Below are 15,534 nucleotides of genomic sequence, written 5' to 3' on the forward strand. Positions count from 1 at the left end.
GTACATGTTATAGCAGGCAATTGTCTCTTCTTCAGCTTAGTTTTATTAAAGTAAACAAGCCAAGTGGTTTTAATTATTCATAATGAGGCTAGGAGGGTTGCCATCTTACTATGAATCCTTGTTTCCCTGACTATTGTAGCAGCTCTGTGTTTTATGTCTTTAATTTTTAACCATGGGCAGGCAGATATGTTACTTCAGATGGAGTTTTTCCGGGTCTTGTAGGGTAGCTTTAAAATGTCCATACTCTCCCTCTCCCCTTGCCCCATCAAAACACAGTACCTTTTTGGCCTGTAAAGTTCCAGTACTGACAGTGACTTGGCTGCAGGATTCTCAGTCTTTTTACCAGGAACTGTTGCAGGGGTAATAAAAACATAAATAACAATTACATTATAGGAGAATAAACAGTGCAGATGGGAGCTGTGTGGGTCATGTTTTTCCCTTGAAGCAGTTACTGTCTTGTGAGTACTGTGAGTAGCCAGGATGCATGGGCAGTTTAGGTGCCCTCCCCATGGGGAGGTAACTTCCCTGGCTGCCAGCTGGGTGAGGCAGTGCTGGAGCCAGCATGCCCTGCCTCTGAAGTTGAAGCCATTAGGCACCAAAACAGTGCTGTTAAAATTTGTAGCTACTCTACTGGGAAGCACTGGACATGTTTGAGAAAACATGAAATACTTTATTTTAAATTTATTTTAAATTATTTTTTAACATGATACTTCTTTAACATGATACTTTTAACATGTTTCTTCCAGTGGTGGCTGTTTAAGAAGAGTATTATATTGCTTCACTAGGTCAAAGTGCTAGTGTCATCTTCAGTATAGTTTCTCATAGATATGTATGGTGTAGTTTTCCTTGGGGTGTGAACACAGCATTTCACTGTATGCAACCAGTTAACAAACCTGACTGTTGTGCAAACACAAGAAAAACCTGTCTTCTGCTTCTGTAGATTTTTGGTTTTTTGGGAAGGGTCAGCACTTCCTAATTTTATAATATTTCTTATTTTTAAGTCGTTTTCCTCACAGTTTATTCACTGCTCTAGGGTGCAGCACAGTAAACTTTCTGAGCCAGCAGTACTTTGTGTGTGACTGGTGAAAAAGCCCTCAGAACAGAAACCAGAGGAAGAACCAGTCTTCCATCATACTCATGCCCCACAGGCAAAAAGCTGTCTTGCTGCTGCAGACCAATGGACTTGGAGCATATGGAGCACCCAGTTTCACTAAACCTCTGCTGATATTGTTGGCAGGCCTCCCCATGAGCTCACCAGCATCTTTGGTCATATACTACAGAGGTAATCAAAGCTTGCAGCCCTTCATACCCGTCACTAGAGACTGACCATTTTACCTCTAAAATAATATATAGCCTTTGTCAGCTCCAGTTTTAGAGTGGCCTATTGATTATGAACTGCCTCTTGAATTTCTTTTCATCATCTTGCTGCTATAAAATTAACTTCTGAGATGATATTTTTGTATTTCTCTTCCATTATTTACATCAGTTAGCCAGTTTAGTGTGACTCAGGGAAATAGCTTGCTGTAGTATGCAGTGTCACAGTCTGCCATTATATTACTTAGATTTTTAATGAAAAAAGCACTGTATATTTGTGTGTATGTGTATATAAAATATATTTACGTATGTTTTATATGTGTTGTATACACACAGTTTGAAAACAGCATGGTAAAACCTTGATGGGTTAATTGTTCATGTGAACCCACTGAAAGGTGCCTTTATGGAAGAAGTTCATTTAAAAATCAATTAAAATGGAACATTGTGTTGAATGACAGAGGAGTGTTTAGATAGCTCTAGCCATCATATGGGGTTTTTTTGTCTTATTTCTAGCTCTGAATTTCAGTTTTAAAAAAACAGAGGTCAAAATTTTCTGCATTTCATCAAAGAGAAAAGGGAGTAGGAGGTAATATTTAGAGATTTAAAAAAGCGATGCAGTACATTGCAATGCCACGTTGCTCCTACACAGGTGTGCATGATGCCATATACTTGAAGATGATCGCTCCATGGTGCTGCAAAGAGACAGTGTGACACTAAGCAGGTCCTGAAATGTGGGGGGCCCACCAGGGTTCAAGATTTCTGGACTCAGGGTTCATATTCATTGAAGTCTCTTTCAAAGAGCGGGAGCGAATCAAAAGTGATTTAACTTGATTGACTTTGGATCCTGTCGTAGAGCTAATTTCTGCAGAAAAAAAATTTTCTCATAATAAAGTTGCTTCTAAAGTGACATGAAATCCTGACTCTAGTGAAGGAAGGTGTCTCTCCAGTAACATAGAGAGTTCACCCGAAGGTTTTGGTTTGCTTTTGTTGTGGTTTTTTTTTTAATAGTTGGATGTCATGCATGCATTACCTTTGGAATTATGCACAACTGTACTGAATAAAGTGCTGCTGGCTGCATTAAAACTGCTTGTATCAATCAGCCTGCAGAAGAGCCCTGCAGAAGAATGCAACATTTAAGGTTAAAGATAACAAGGTGCAGAGCATTAGTTCTTAAGAATCACAGAATCAAAGGATCGTTCTGGTTGGAAAGACCTTTCAAATAGAGTTCAACCATAACCTAACTCTGCTGACCATTAACCTAACTCTACCAAGTCCAGCGCTTAAACCAAGTTCCTAAGTACCACATAAATGTGTCTTTTAAATCCCTCCAGGGATGGTGATTCAGCCACCTCCCTGGGCAACCTGTTCCAATGCTTGACAACCATTTCAGTGAAGAAATTTTTCGTAGTATTTAATCTAAACCTCCCCTGGCACAGCTTGAGTCCATTTCCTCTTGTCCTGTCACTTGGTACTAGGGCAAAGAGACTGACCCCCAAGTCACTACAGCCTCCTTTCAGGTAGATGTAAAGAGTGAAATAAATGAATGCACACATTATTTCATGCCATGTAAACTCCTGCAGGGCTTTTCTTTACTGACAAAGTATATGTGTGCTTGATGGGGTCATTTTTGAGTGTTGCAGAATAATGAAACCTGCCAGAGTCATCCTAACATCTTGGTTATTCTGCAAGATTGACCCTAATTTGAGCATCATTGCAGCAACCGTCCTTTTTTAGTTTCTGGTGGAAAAAATGACTGCCTTTTCTTCACTGAGGAAGCATGTGTTTCATTTCGCTGTATTGCAAAGAAATCCAGAACACCCTTAGTAGCTCAAAGCAAAATCCATAAACCCATCCCTTTAGGATGTGAAGTCCAGGTATCTGCAAACCATCTAAAACCAAAGCCTATTCTTTACTGAGAATACTGCAGAAAAGAATAAGGTGGTTTCAATTTCTTCTTCAGAACTGCATATAGCAAAAGGGTGTTCGTAGAGAATAATAGTGTCCCTTCAATTTTCTGCAGAACTGAATAGGCTTTTTACTTGAATCATAAATATGGTAATGAATAAGAAATTTAGATTCAAAAAATCTTGAACCAGCACAATGGTCTTGCAACATTTTCTTGCCTTAATAGAGAAGATTTGACCTCTGGCTGTGAGCCATCACCGAGACAGAAGTATTAAACTCCAAACAAGAGGGGGACTTTTGGCGTCTGAGAGTCTGGAAAAAATGAGGCGGTAGTGTCCTGGAGAATAAGTAAGGCACAGTGAAAGCAGAAAGTTCAATATTGACCTGCTCTAGAAGAGTAAATAATTATAAAGGTTATTTTACAGTGTTTGTAAAGCCCTCATATTTTATTCCACAGAAGTTTAGTTTACAATCATCTGCTTGAAACAGCAATTATTAGTGGATTTGTGAATTCTGTTGTGACCTGAATATCTGTGTGCTTCTTTTTGTATGGCATGCATGTTTTCAGCAATTCAAATAATACAACATGAACTGCAGCAGAAATCTGGAAATGTTGAAGAATCATATTAGTATGGGTTTGATTCTGTTTTTATTATTTTTTTATTAAGAATTTTGAAGTGAAAACTCTCAGTATTTCTCTGAGAAAATGGATGAATTGCAGTCTATTCACATCAGTTAAATGAAGGTGTTTGCTTGTTCATTAATTGCACAAGATCTCTATTCTTTTGTTACTCAGTTTAGCTTTGATCATCTTCAGTACTTTCATCTGGAATCAATGAAAGCTTTCCTTATGTATAGCAGGAAAATATACTGGAATATATATGTTTCTGGGAACAGGGTGGTTTTATTTTAAGATACTTCATCTTCCAAAGCATAAAATAATATGATAGTTTGTTTTATGTTTGAACTATTGCATTAAATATAAGTGGAATTTCCAAGATTATGTTGGCTGCATAAGAAACAGTTAACTATGTGACCTACATGCTGTGTTTCATGCACAAGCCTGCTCAGTGGTCTGGTGATAAAAGGCCTTATTAAATACTGTAATGATTTATACATGTCTGCAGACAGATATAACCTTTAAAAAGAAAAGAAAAAAAAACCAACAAACATAAAGGGAAACAAAGGGAGATCCAAATCCTTTTAGATCAGAACTGGAGAAGAAATTACTAGCACATATTTCAGTCATCAGGGCAAACATACTCTAATGAGGATGTTCATAGTGCATACCAACAGCTGTGTGATCTGAAAAACAATCAGTCATTGTATTTGTAGTGTTCATTAGTTTGTTGCTCTCACACTGATGTGCTACTCCTATTTTTCCCTGCAATGACATCTTTCTACCTATGCCATTATGATCTGCCCAGTTTCCAATACTTGTCTGCCATCAGTCTTGTGTAATTAATCTCTTGTCCTCTGTTTAGTAGGGGATTGTGTATCTTTGGTTTTCTTGATTTTAATTTTATTTTTTTTAAGCTATGTGCTTAGCTACTACATGAGGCAACAGCTAGTGTGTAGCATTGGTTGCATGCAGAGATATTTGTTGGAGACAAGGATGGTGGGATTGAGTGTATCCTCAGCAAGTTTGCTGATGACACCAAGCTGTGTGGTGTGGTTGACACCCAAGAGGGAAAGGAGGCCATTCAGTGGGACCTTGACAGGCTGGACAGCCTGTCATGAAGTTCAACAGCGCCAAGTGCAAGGTCCTGCACCTGGGTCAGTGCAACCCCAGGCACAAATACAGGCTGGGGGAAGAATGTCTGGAGGGCAGTCCTGAGAAAAAGGACTTGGGGGTGGTAGTTGATGAGAAGCTCGACATGAGCCACCAGTGTGTGCTGGAGCCCAGAGAGCCAAACACATCCTGGGCTGCATCAAAAGAAGTGTGGCCAGCAAGGCCACGGAGGTGAGTCTGCCCCTTTGCTCTGCTCTGGTCAGACCCCACCTGGAAGACTGTGTACAGCTCTGGTGCCCTCAGCACAAGAAAGATACAGACCTGTTGGAGAGGGTCCAGAGAAGGGCCACCAAGATGATCAAAGGGCTGGAGCACCTGTGCTATGAAGACAAGCTGAGAGAGTTGGGGCTGTTCAGCCTAGAGAAGAGAAGGCTCCAATGAGACCTTATAGCAGCCTTCCAGTACTTGAAAGGGGCTACAGGAAGGCTGCGGAGGGGCTTTTCATCAGAGAAGATAGTGATAGGACAAGGGGTAGTGGTTTTCAACTGAGAGAGGGGAGATTTAGGTTAGATATTAGGAAGAAATTCTTCACTGTAAGGGTGGTGAGGAACTGGAATGGGTTGCCCAGGGAGATTGTTGATGCCCCATCCCTGGAGGGTTTTAAGGCCAGGTTGGACGAGGTTTTGTGCAACCTTGCCTGGTGGTAGGGTTCCCTGCTCATGGCAGGGGGGTTGGAACCTGATGATCTTTAGGGTCCCTTCCAACCTTAATGATTCTATTGATTAGTACATAAAGGTCCAACTCAAGATTTGTCATGGCTCTACATTACTCCCAAAGCTCCTTCCAGAGTTCATGTTGGAAAAGCTGCTGCAGATCAGAACCGCATCATAGTGAAGGTTTTGCAGTGCTAAAGAGCAGAAGTGTAGACCACGGTTCATTCTTTCCATCAAACCTAAAGTTCCCCCAGTTTTAGGCAATTATTTAGATCAGAACTGCACCATGCGGGAGGTTTCAGCCTTTTACAGAGTTTGATTTACAGCATTTATGAGTTTGGTTTTTTGGCTACTATCATTAACCCTGAAACATTAAGTGGGTTTGCAGCCATGCAGACGTAAGTTCCTCAGAATGGTAAAACCAACGAATGATACGTATGTTTTCATTTTTGTTCACTTGTCTTTTCATGGAGCAGCATGTGATAAGGTAGCCTTTTCTCCCATGTGTATTTTCTTTGTATGTCTTGTGTAGCCTATCAGGGAATGTGAAGTTTCCAGTTGAGATGAAAGTATAAGATTGTCAACATACTGTGGTTTAATTTTGTTCACCTATCTCAGTTACACAGTATTCATGGTGTGACTTTTATCCTTCCCTATCTTAAACAGCAGTGATCCAAATACAGTGTACAATTCCTAAATCTGTCTTTTGTCCTTCTGTATTTATCAGCTTTCTTTAATTTTCTTCAAACCAAATTTTCTTTACCAGCTCTTTGCAAGAGCCTGAGGGCAGTAGATTCAAGCAGATAGGAAAATAATTTTTATCTTTATTCAGATACATTTTTCTAATTGATTTTTTTTGGAGTTTTTGCTTTAAGATATAGCAGAGGGTCTAACCAGGCACAAAAAAAGGGTAAGATTTGATTTTGTAAGTTAATGCTAATAATGTGTAATGTGATACAAGAGTTACTTGTTTACTCTCCAAGAGGGAAGAGAAATGGGGTAGACTACTGTAAACCAAAAGTTGGCGTCTGGATTATTTATTATTGTTATTTGCAATGGGTCCTTGGGATATCAATTTGTTCTGATGAAGCTATTCTGAAACATTTTATTTGGCTTATCATAAGAGCTTCTTGTAAAACACACAAAAATTTGCTAGATGCCAGAAGCCAACTGGGTTTCTCTTGTCTACCTGGCTTGGAGGCACCAGGAGGGAATGGAAGCTGGGAAGGAAGCCAAGCCCTTCACATAGTGGGGAATACATGGGAGGAACAAGAATGTCTCATTCAGCTTGCTCTACTGGTATGGCAGTGGGCTGGGAAGGGAGAGGAATACGGTGGATGCCACCATGGGAGAATTAAAACAGTTAAAATTACCAGGAAAAAATAAAACAAAAAAACACTCCTCCATCTTTATTCATGAAGTGTGCCTGCTGTCAGCTTGAACTGGTTATCTCTCATCAGTTCTTTCATTGCCTTCTTAAGATATACTCTGTTCAGTGCAAGGACTATATTTATCTCTGTTTGAAAAGCAGCTAACAAATTGCAGATGTTGTTGAGATATTAAGAATAATGCTTATATATATATTTAGTTTTTCACCTCTCCTAAGCCAATTTAGAAAACATTTTCTCTGCTAGTACTCAGTTGCTCAATGTAATAATGAAGTAGTTGTAAAAAGCCTTTCTTCTGGCACAGCAACAATCTATATTTTAAAAGCTTGCAACAATAAATATTTAATACCCCAGTGGGCATCGCAGCATTTTCTGACAGCAAGATTCATGAGTGTCTGATGTGCCAAAAAGAATTCTGCAATCTCAAGATTAGATGACCTTAGTAATGGCTACAAAATTGAAATTGTAGTATTTCATGTAGTCCTGAAGTGAAGAGCATCTCTGAGTGGTGACCTCTTCTTTTTTTCCTCTTTCATCTTCTTCATCTCCCTTGAAAATCCAAAAGCCAGAGCTTTTGTGGATTTCCAGCAGAACTGGGTCTGGAAGCAACAGCATAAGAGATTTTGCGTATTAATTCCTTGTTTGCAAAGCAAAAAGAAGAAAAAAAAGTCCACAAAAAAATCTGTGGAGGCATAAGAGGCTTTGATATTTTACTCACACTCGCAACAGAATATAACACAATTTGCAGAGTGAGTTTGCTGTCTGATGCCTTAGATGAGATGCATCATTAGTGACTTGTTGGAGTAGGTACCAGAGGTAGAAGAAGCAGGTAGAGGATGTTTTTTTTGCATGGTCAAGAAGCCTGGATGAGTGAGTATGTTGGGCAAGGTGAAAGAAGGCTGAAGGAAGAGAGAAGTTTCAAAGGGAAGGAGGGAGAAACTCTGTGATTTTGATTTCTTCTTATTTTTTTTGTACCCACTGATGAATTTTATTGCTCTTGCATTTTGCATAAGTTGACGTATTATGCATATTTAAAATATTTAAAATAGCTTGGTGTTTTGGGAGTCTGTTTTTGAGGACAGTGGTTCTCAAATGGCACACCAGTGATGGTGCATGAGTTTTAACTACTGACTGACTTCATGGCAGTTTTTAGAAAGTGGTAATTGAATATTCAGTATCTGCTTTTGAACTCTGAAGCTGATTTATCTACTGCATCTCAAGAACAATTACTTGGTAACTCCATTGTGCACTTAAATGTTGCTGCTCCTGGGCTGGGTCCTGTTGGATGTAGTGGGGCTCCCAGTGGTCACCAGTGCCAGTGTCCTTCCAGCAGCTCCCAGGATCATTGCCTGCCTTCCTGGGCCCCACAGAGTGCTGCTGACAGCAAACCAAGCTCTGTTGCATGAGGCAGCAGTGCTGGACAATGAGTGTTGATCTTTGCAAGATCGAAATTGCACTGAGTAACTAGCAAAGAGCTGGATTGACCGAAACAGTTGCAATTCAGTTTAGTGTGTCAGGACAGCATAACATTTCAGAAGAAATGTATAAATGTTACCGAAACAAGCAGGGTACCACGGACTGAGTGCTAATTTATGTCAATGCTTGTTCTGTCTTGGCAAGGGGAGGCTCGGGGTGGAAGAACAGAGATGTTCTACAATGGTAGATATTAATATTCAGTTATTAAGTGGTCTCGCTCTACTTTTAGAACTTGTGCCTGCTGAATCCTGCACCTCTGTAGACAGCATCATGGTTAGCAAAGAGGATTTGGATATAAGAAATGAGCACAACTTTGTGTTAGTGCTGGTGCATTATCTAATCACCAACTTGAACGAAGAGTCAGCAAGGAGGGAAACCAGAGCTCAGAGCTGGGATTTGATTTGGCAGCGTTTGGTGGCAGTGTCTGTTGCAATACTAAATACGTAGGAAGACAGCAAGAATTTGGTATGGGGTCATTCAGGAACTACTATTGTTGAACCTTTAGGGACCATCTTTGATGTTTGACATTATAATCAAGGATGTATAAGAGTAAATCTGTTGTGCATCCTTTACTGGTGATGTGTTATCAATGGAGAGTGAGATACCCATAATGTTCTCTGAAAGAAATCTTGGTCTCATAGCCAAACATCCACTGACTCAGTGCAAGGTCCTTTTTCACCCACCGTAAAGCCTGACAACAAAAGTGCAGGGTTTTTTTTTCAGAACGAGGTTTTCATTCTCTACGCTAGTAAACATAGGGTAGGGTTGGTGCCATCCAATTTCTCCCATTTTGTTTTGTTTGTGAAAACTCCATATGGGCAAAGCAATGTTGCCTTGGCTTGTTCTGCCAACTGAGTGCTCTGGTTGGCTAAATAGCCTTCTGCTAAAAATCTATGTTATTAGATTGTTTTATTTTAAAGGTAACTTTTAATTTCTTCTAGAAAAAAGCCTGCTTTCCTCTTGTGATTGCCTATCTTTTTGTTAGTGCTTTGAATCTATTATGGTTTGTTACCTTAGTTAGAATTACTGTAGAAGTAATGCTGTAATCCACCAAAAAAAAAAAAAAGTAATTTTCTAGTTAAAATCCAGGCAGTGAGTGTGAATCTCACAACAGAGATAATCCAATACTTTTTTTTTTTCTTTTCAAATAGACCTCTGGATACTAGTTCAAATTTCAATTCTATTGTATCTATAGTTGTGTTTTTTCCTTTATTTCTCTGTGTTTGTGTGTGTCCTGCTATTTACTGCTCCTTCATTTCCTCCTTTATATTAACAGAAGTATTTTATTGTAAAGCATTACTGTTACCTCACTGATGACTTTCCTGGCAAGTCACATATTCTTCTTTGTTCCTTTAAATGTTTTCATCTTGCCATTCTCAACTTACATTTTAATTTACTTGTCTTTGAGCATAAGTTCATTTACAAGATCATGATTTTATTCCCATCTGAACCAGGGATCTTTAACCTTAACTGACTGGTTTCTGTGGCATGACAGGATTTCCATAGCTGGATACAGCAGTGTGCTCTGTGCTGTGATACACATTAAGATATTTTTTGGTTCTTTTTCAGTGCTTTGCTGTGCGATCTCTGGGCTGGGTAGAAATGGCAGAAGATGATCTGGCTCCTGGAAAAAGCAGTATTGCTGTGAACAATTGCATCAGACAACTCTCTTACTGTAAAAACGACATCAGAGACACTGTTGGCATTTGGGGAGAGGTAAGAACAGGGTGAACTTTTCCTCATCTTGCAACGTATCTCTTCTGTCATAAAACATCTTGAAAGAGCAACTCTGTAAACAAATACGTCCATGCTCTGGTTTGGGATTTCCGTATCCTAGCTGGAACTGCCAAAAAAATATGAAAGAGTTCAAGTAGAGTGTTGGCTCTTTTTGTTCCAAACTCCTTAGGACAGCAGATGCCACAAAGATCTCACCTTGGTGTTTACATCTGTGCTAATACACACCATTGCAATATCAGTGTTAAGGACACACAAGCCAAACTGTTGAAGTCAGTGGAAGTATTTCTCTCGACCAGAGGTTTGAGAGTGGTGCTTTGGAACAGCATTTTCACTAGTTTCTCAGTGAAACCCAGGCTGGTGTGACCTGTGCTTCAGAAATGTATGCGAAGATTGAGACTGATAGACAGATGGCTTATTTTAATATTATTATTTTATCAGTTTTTTAGAAGAAAATTAATTCTGTGTCATCAGTCTGTCTGTTGGTTTCTCTCCAATAACCCTTGAATCTGTTCACCAGTGTCATCCCGTTTTGAAGGATGCCAAATTCCCACACACTGAGAATAGCAGAGAGCCCAGCTCTCCTCTTTCTTGATTTGCTGATGGGTCAGTACACCTTCATAACTGAACTATGGAAGCTGTGTGCTTCTTTCTGAATTGGCAGCAAAGACAGGGTAATACTGTGGAAGCTCAGGGGAAAACATGAAGGAAGCAAGTGGTATTGTAGTTTGGAAAAGTGGTGTGCTGGGGACAGGTGAAGGAATGCAAGGTGTGGATCAGTAAGTGAAACATGAAGAAAGGGAAAGGGCAGGGTTGTGGTGGTGAGGCATACGGAGGACATAGGAGACAAATCCATAGAAAAACATCTTTGTCATTTGATTGTTCATGGAACAACTTAAACTTCAGCCAAATTTTAGTTTTGACCTGTCTCCTGATATGTTTTTCAGGAGGACAACAGTAATATGGATTTATTATACAAGATCTGAATGCAAAAGTGAATATTGTAACCCTCACTTACGTGATCTAAGAGAAGTGGCACTGCCAAACGGGAGAGGAATTAAAATAAAATCTTGTCTATTTTAGGAAAAATTTTAGGAAAAATATCCTTCCATCTCCCAGGTTATTGTTACAGTCTAAGACTTGTGTTCAGTGTCCTGGCTATGACCAGAACAATGCAGAGACAATTCAGAGGAGAAAGTGCCTGTTTAAAAATTAAAGTTATGTTTCACAGCTCACATTTAGAGTGGCCTATCTATTTAGTAATTTCAGAAGGGTTTTTCTGTGTAAGAAACATGTATTGTATGTATAAATGAACAAGATTACATTGATCTCCCTTTTTCTTCTGGGAACAGTTTTATTTAGTTAATATAGCTCGACAAGCAATTATGTGTCAGTCATGGACTTGAACTTACTGCTGACTCCAGGAGGAAGAAAAAAACCCACTCGCTTTACATGTGTGTAATCTCATCCATTTTTCAGATTACAGAACTTTGACCAGCATGAAGTATATTGTTTACTTTTAAATTGTATGCTTTATTCTGGTTTAAGAGTTAATGTTCACATTTTTCCATATCTCTCTGTCAGTCCCATTGTTGTTTGTTGGAAATGCTTGCAGGTTTTCAAGCCAAACTGGTGAAAATTTTTTGTCTTCTTGAATGGAAGTTTTAATTAAGAGTGCTATTCATTTAAAAAAAAAAAAATTAAAAATCAGCATGACAAAACGGGAGAGACACTGCTTGAGTAGATGGCCCCTGAAGTAAATAATCTTGATTTTAGAAGAAATAATTACAACCACATTTTTCTGCTGGCAATGTCATGCTTCAAGAGTGATTGGAAGAGGTATATTTTAGAGAGGATTCTGAAAAAAGTGTACTTGTCGCTGACGTATCAAATGGAGTGCTCACAGCAGAAATCTATTATAAAGCTAGAACTGATGACTGCAGATAGAAGTTTTAAGATTGCCTAAGGATTTATTTTAGCTAGAATGTAATGAAAGCAAAATTGGGACAAGAACCATCCTCAAGCTTTCATGATCTAAAAAAACCAAAACACCCAAGTACTCTCAGGTAAAATCCTGACTCTGCAAGCTTTGTCCCTGGCTTTAGTGTAGAATTTGATGCCTTCCAGTGCCCTCGAAAAGAAATTCTCTGTAAAATCTAAGAAGAAAAACAGGACTCATCTCTTTGTGTTGGTACTTTGCTATGCATTATATTTCTGTACATTACAAAAACAGTTACGTGATAAAGATGCATTGTTCCTATTGTCCTATATACCACAGTATATAATAGTTCCTGTTGGGATCGAGCCTTTTTTTCCTGTATTCACATTCCCTGCATGGACTCTCCAGTGAGAGCCACCTTCATTTTGGACCATCAGCTCTTCAGCAGTCTGAGACAGCAAGGCCTATATTCAAGATCCCAGTCTGGCTAAATAATTTTTTCTTGTCTTATGCAGTGTTCATGCCTCTAAAATAGCTTTTGTCTAATAAGGCAACAAAACTTAGCAAAATATATTGCTTCTGGCTGTGGCCAAGCTGTCCCATGAGCATTGCAAGGATAATTTCCTGTGATTCAACATTGCTTATCAGCCGATTCTCCAACCTTTTTCAGCTAATTTGGATTCAGTATTATTACTGTAATCCCAGTCTGTTTTGCATGATGAACAGATTTTTACCTTCTTGTAATAATTTCCTTCTGGAATAAATTGTGTAAGTAGAAAATGGGTCCAAAAAGCAATCTTTGTGACACTTAGTAACATTCTTCACACAATCTGTTTTACTGCTTCTGACCTCCAAGCAAATTTCTCACCCTTTTTCTTTGTGTTGACTATTTTCTGTTTGTTTTCTTTCATAATCCTGGTCTGCCTGGTACCATTCTGGCCTCTATTTTTTATTTCCCATGTTTCTTTTTCTGCATGACACGCGCAGTTCAATGCTGCTGATTCACCCCATTTCTGTGCCTGGTTTTTGCAGCTACATCTTTTTGCTTCTCTAGGAGTAGCCTGTATATCCAGCCTTGCATCTTGGCCACAGCTGTACTTTCTCCATTGGACAAAATATTCTTCTGTTGGCATTGCATATACCAGCCTGTGTTCCCTTGCTCTCCCACATCCCTCTCAGTGCTTGCACTGCCGGCTCTGTGTCACAGCACCCTTTTGAATCCCTGTTAGGAAATCTGGGAGTGTGAAAGGGTAGTGCCTGCCCTTTGCTGTCTAGCTTGGGAACCTTAGAAGAAGGCCCTTCCAGGATGACATGAATGTGTGTCTTATGCAGCCACAAAATTACTCATCATAAAGAATTGAGCCACTGTAACCAAATGGGAAGAGGATTTCTGTTTCACTGAGGTTAAGAAAAAGGTCATTTTTTAAACACTTGTCAGTAGGAAGTCAGACCCTTTCCATTCTTTCTGTTCATTTCTAGATTCTGGAACAATAGAGAGGAAGCAAATTAAATTTAGCTCATAGCTCCCACCTCCTTCTTTGTATAAGCAGAAGTTTGTCTTACTTCTTGGCAATAGGTCTAGCATAATTTCTGTAGGATCTTGCAGTCTGCAGGGTAGACGTACAGCCTCTGAGAAGAGACCTATTAAATGTGATAGCAGAGGCAATAGACTTTTTGCAAATGCTAGCCATAGGAGGCAGATTAGCATCTGTAAATTAGTATCAAAAGGAAAATTACCTCTAAATTTGTGTCCTCTAAGGTGAAAAAGGATTCTCCTTGTTCTTACATGCTAGAAGAATTAGGGAGAAATCCTGGCTCCAGGATTCTGCAGTCACCAGCTGGGTTCACATTCATGTCTTAATTCTAGGTTTTCCCCTTCGGTTAATCTCTCTTCAAAGAGTATCTTATAAATCCTTGGCTTGTACAAATTGCTGTCTGCTCCTGTGGCCCATTGGTTAAAGTTTATGGAAGCAAAGCACATTGTTTGAAGGAGGGAACTCTGCCTTAAAAGTACAGGTTTTGACATAAGCTTTTACTGTTAAGACAGTTCTTGACTTCTCATATATTTGGAAGAATTTACTTGAGAAAGAGTAAACAGATAATTTGTTAAATGTCTCAATAGCCTAGGGTTGAATGAGTCAAACAGCTGCATTTAAAAGACATCAAAGCTTTTTATGATTGGGATAATTTAAAAATATAGTAGTAGCAAGATACTATCTTAGATCTGTTTCACACTAGAAATAAATGAACTTGTTTTCAATTGCACTTGTCAACTTTTGAGTAAATTAGGAGGCTGCAAGTCTAAGCATCATAGGCATAACACCTTGAAGTCAGTTTGAGAGAGTGACGTTCCGTGTAACTGTACCTTCTCTGGAGTTGCAGGGTAAAGACATGTACCTTATACTGGAAAACGACATGCTGAACCTGATTGACCCCATGGACCGTACAGTTCTTCATTCGCAGCCCATCGTGAGCATCAGAGTATGGGGAGTGGGTCGTGACAACGGCCGGTGAGTCCTCACTCTCCTGTCCCATCTTGACTTGGTGCTGTTTCTGTCTGCTGATGCAGAGTGCACATACACTGGGAGCAAGTTAGGTGTCAAGCCTATTCATTTGATGGAGAAATCATGTCCCAGGGGCTCTGAGAAAATGGGTTAAATCTTTCTTGTTGGTGTTACTGTTAAAAATCTCTGTTTTTCATAGTTTATCTGAAGTTTATCTGTTTCTTTACTATGTAAACAATGTTTACATAGTTTATCTGTTTTGCTAAACCTGTATTGACCAAACCTTTCTGTTGAATTCAGCCAGATGCATAAAACTGGGAATGCAGCATTGTTTTGTTTCAGATGTATATACTACTTTTTTATATAAAAAAACATTTTCAGATATGTCTTGTATTATGTTTCTCCTGGCAGTGTGAGAGCATGTCTTCCTACTGGTCCAAGTTAAATGTTCTACTTACACTCTTGACTGTATGCACGTTTACCCTTCCTTGAGGTACCTGATTTGATGGAGAAAAAAGTTGTATTGAGGGAAGAGTAATGGTTTCAAGCCATTCCTGTTACTTAAAGATCTTGATGCAAGAAAATGTTGCAGAAAAGTGGGATTTGTTCCTGAAACCTGACTGGCTGAGCTGAAGTCCTTCCTCGCTGTAGGGGGCAACCAGAGTGGGTGCTGAAGGCCTTGCTGCCCTGGAGGCTGCTTTTCCTTAACTTTCATTCCTGACTGGTCTCCTTTTGGTAGCATCCTCCTTTGATACATAACATTACTGTGGGAACACGGTTGTAAAGGTGACTTATTTAGAGCAGGCACTGAGCTGCCTGCCTGGCCCAC

The 15,534-nt window shown here is 39.4% G+C and overlaps 1 protein-coding gene across 3 annotated transcripts in view; it reads left to right on the forward strand.

Moving 5' to 3' along the window:
* The window catches only part of APBB2 (amyloid beta (A4) precursor protein-binding, family B, member 2), a 94,100-nt gene that overhangs the window by 40,582 nt on the left and 37,984 nt on the right, over positions 1–15,534 (forward strand). For all 3 annotated transcript variants that reach the window (XM_010006096.1, XM_010006097.1, XM_010006098.1), the window contains 2 exons: positions 10,098–10,244; positions 14,584–14,711. In XM_010006096.1, the coding sequence (XP_010004398.1) occupies positions 10,098–10,244; positions 14,584–14,711 (275 nt within the window). The remainder of the gene's footprint in view (positions 1–10,097; positions 10,245–14,583; positions 14,712–15,534) is intronic.

Source organism: Chaetura pelagica, unplaced genomic scaffold (genome assembly GCF_000747805.2).
Source record: "Chaetura pelagica isolate M959 unplaced genomic scaffold, ChaPel_1.0 scaffold189, whole genome shotgun sequence".
Taxonomy (NCBI): Eukaryota; Metazoa; Chordata; class Aves; order Apodiformes; family Apodidae; genus Chaetura; species Chaetura pelagica.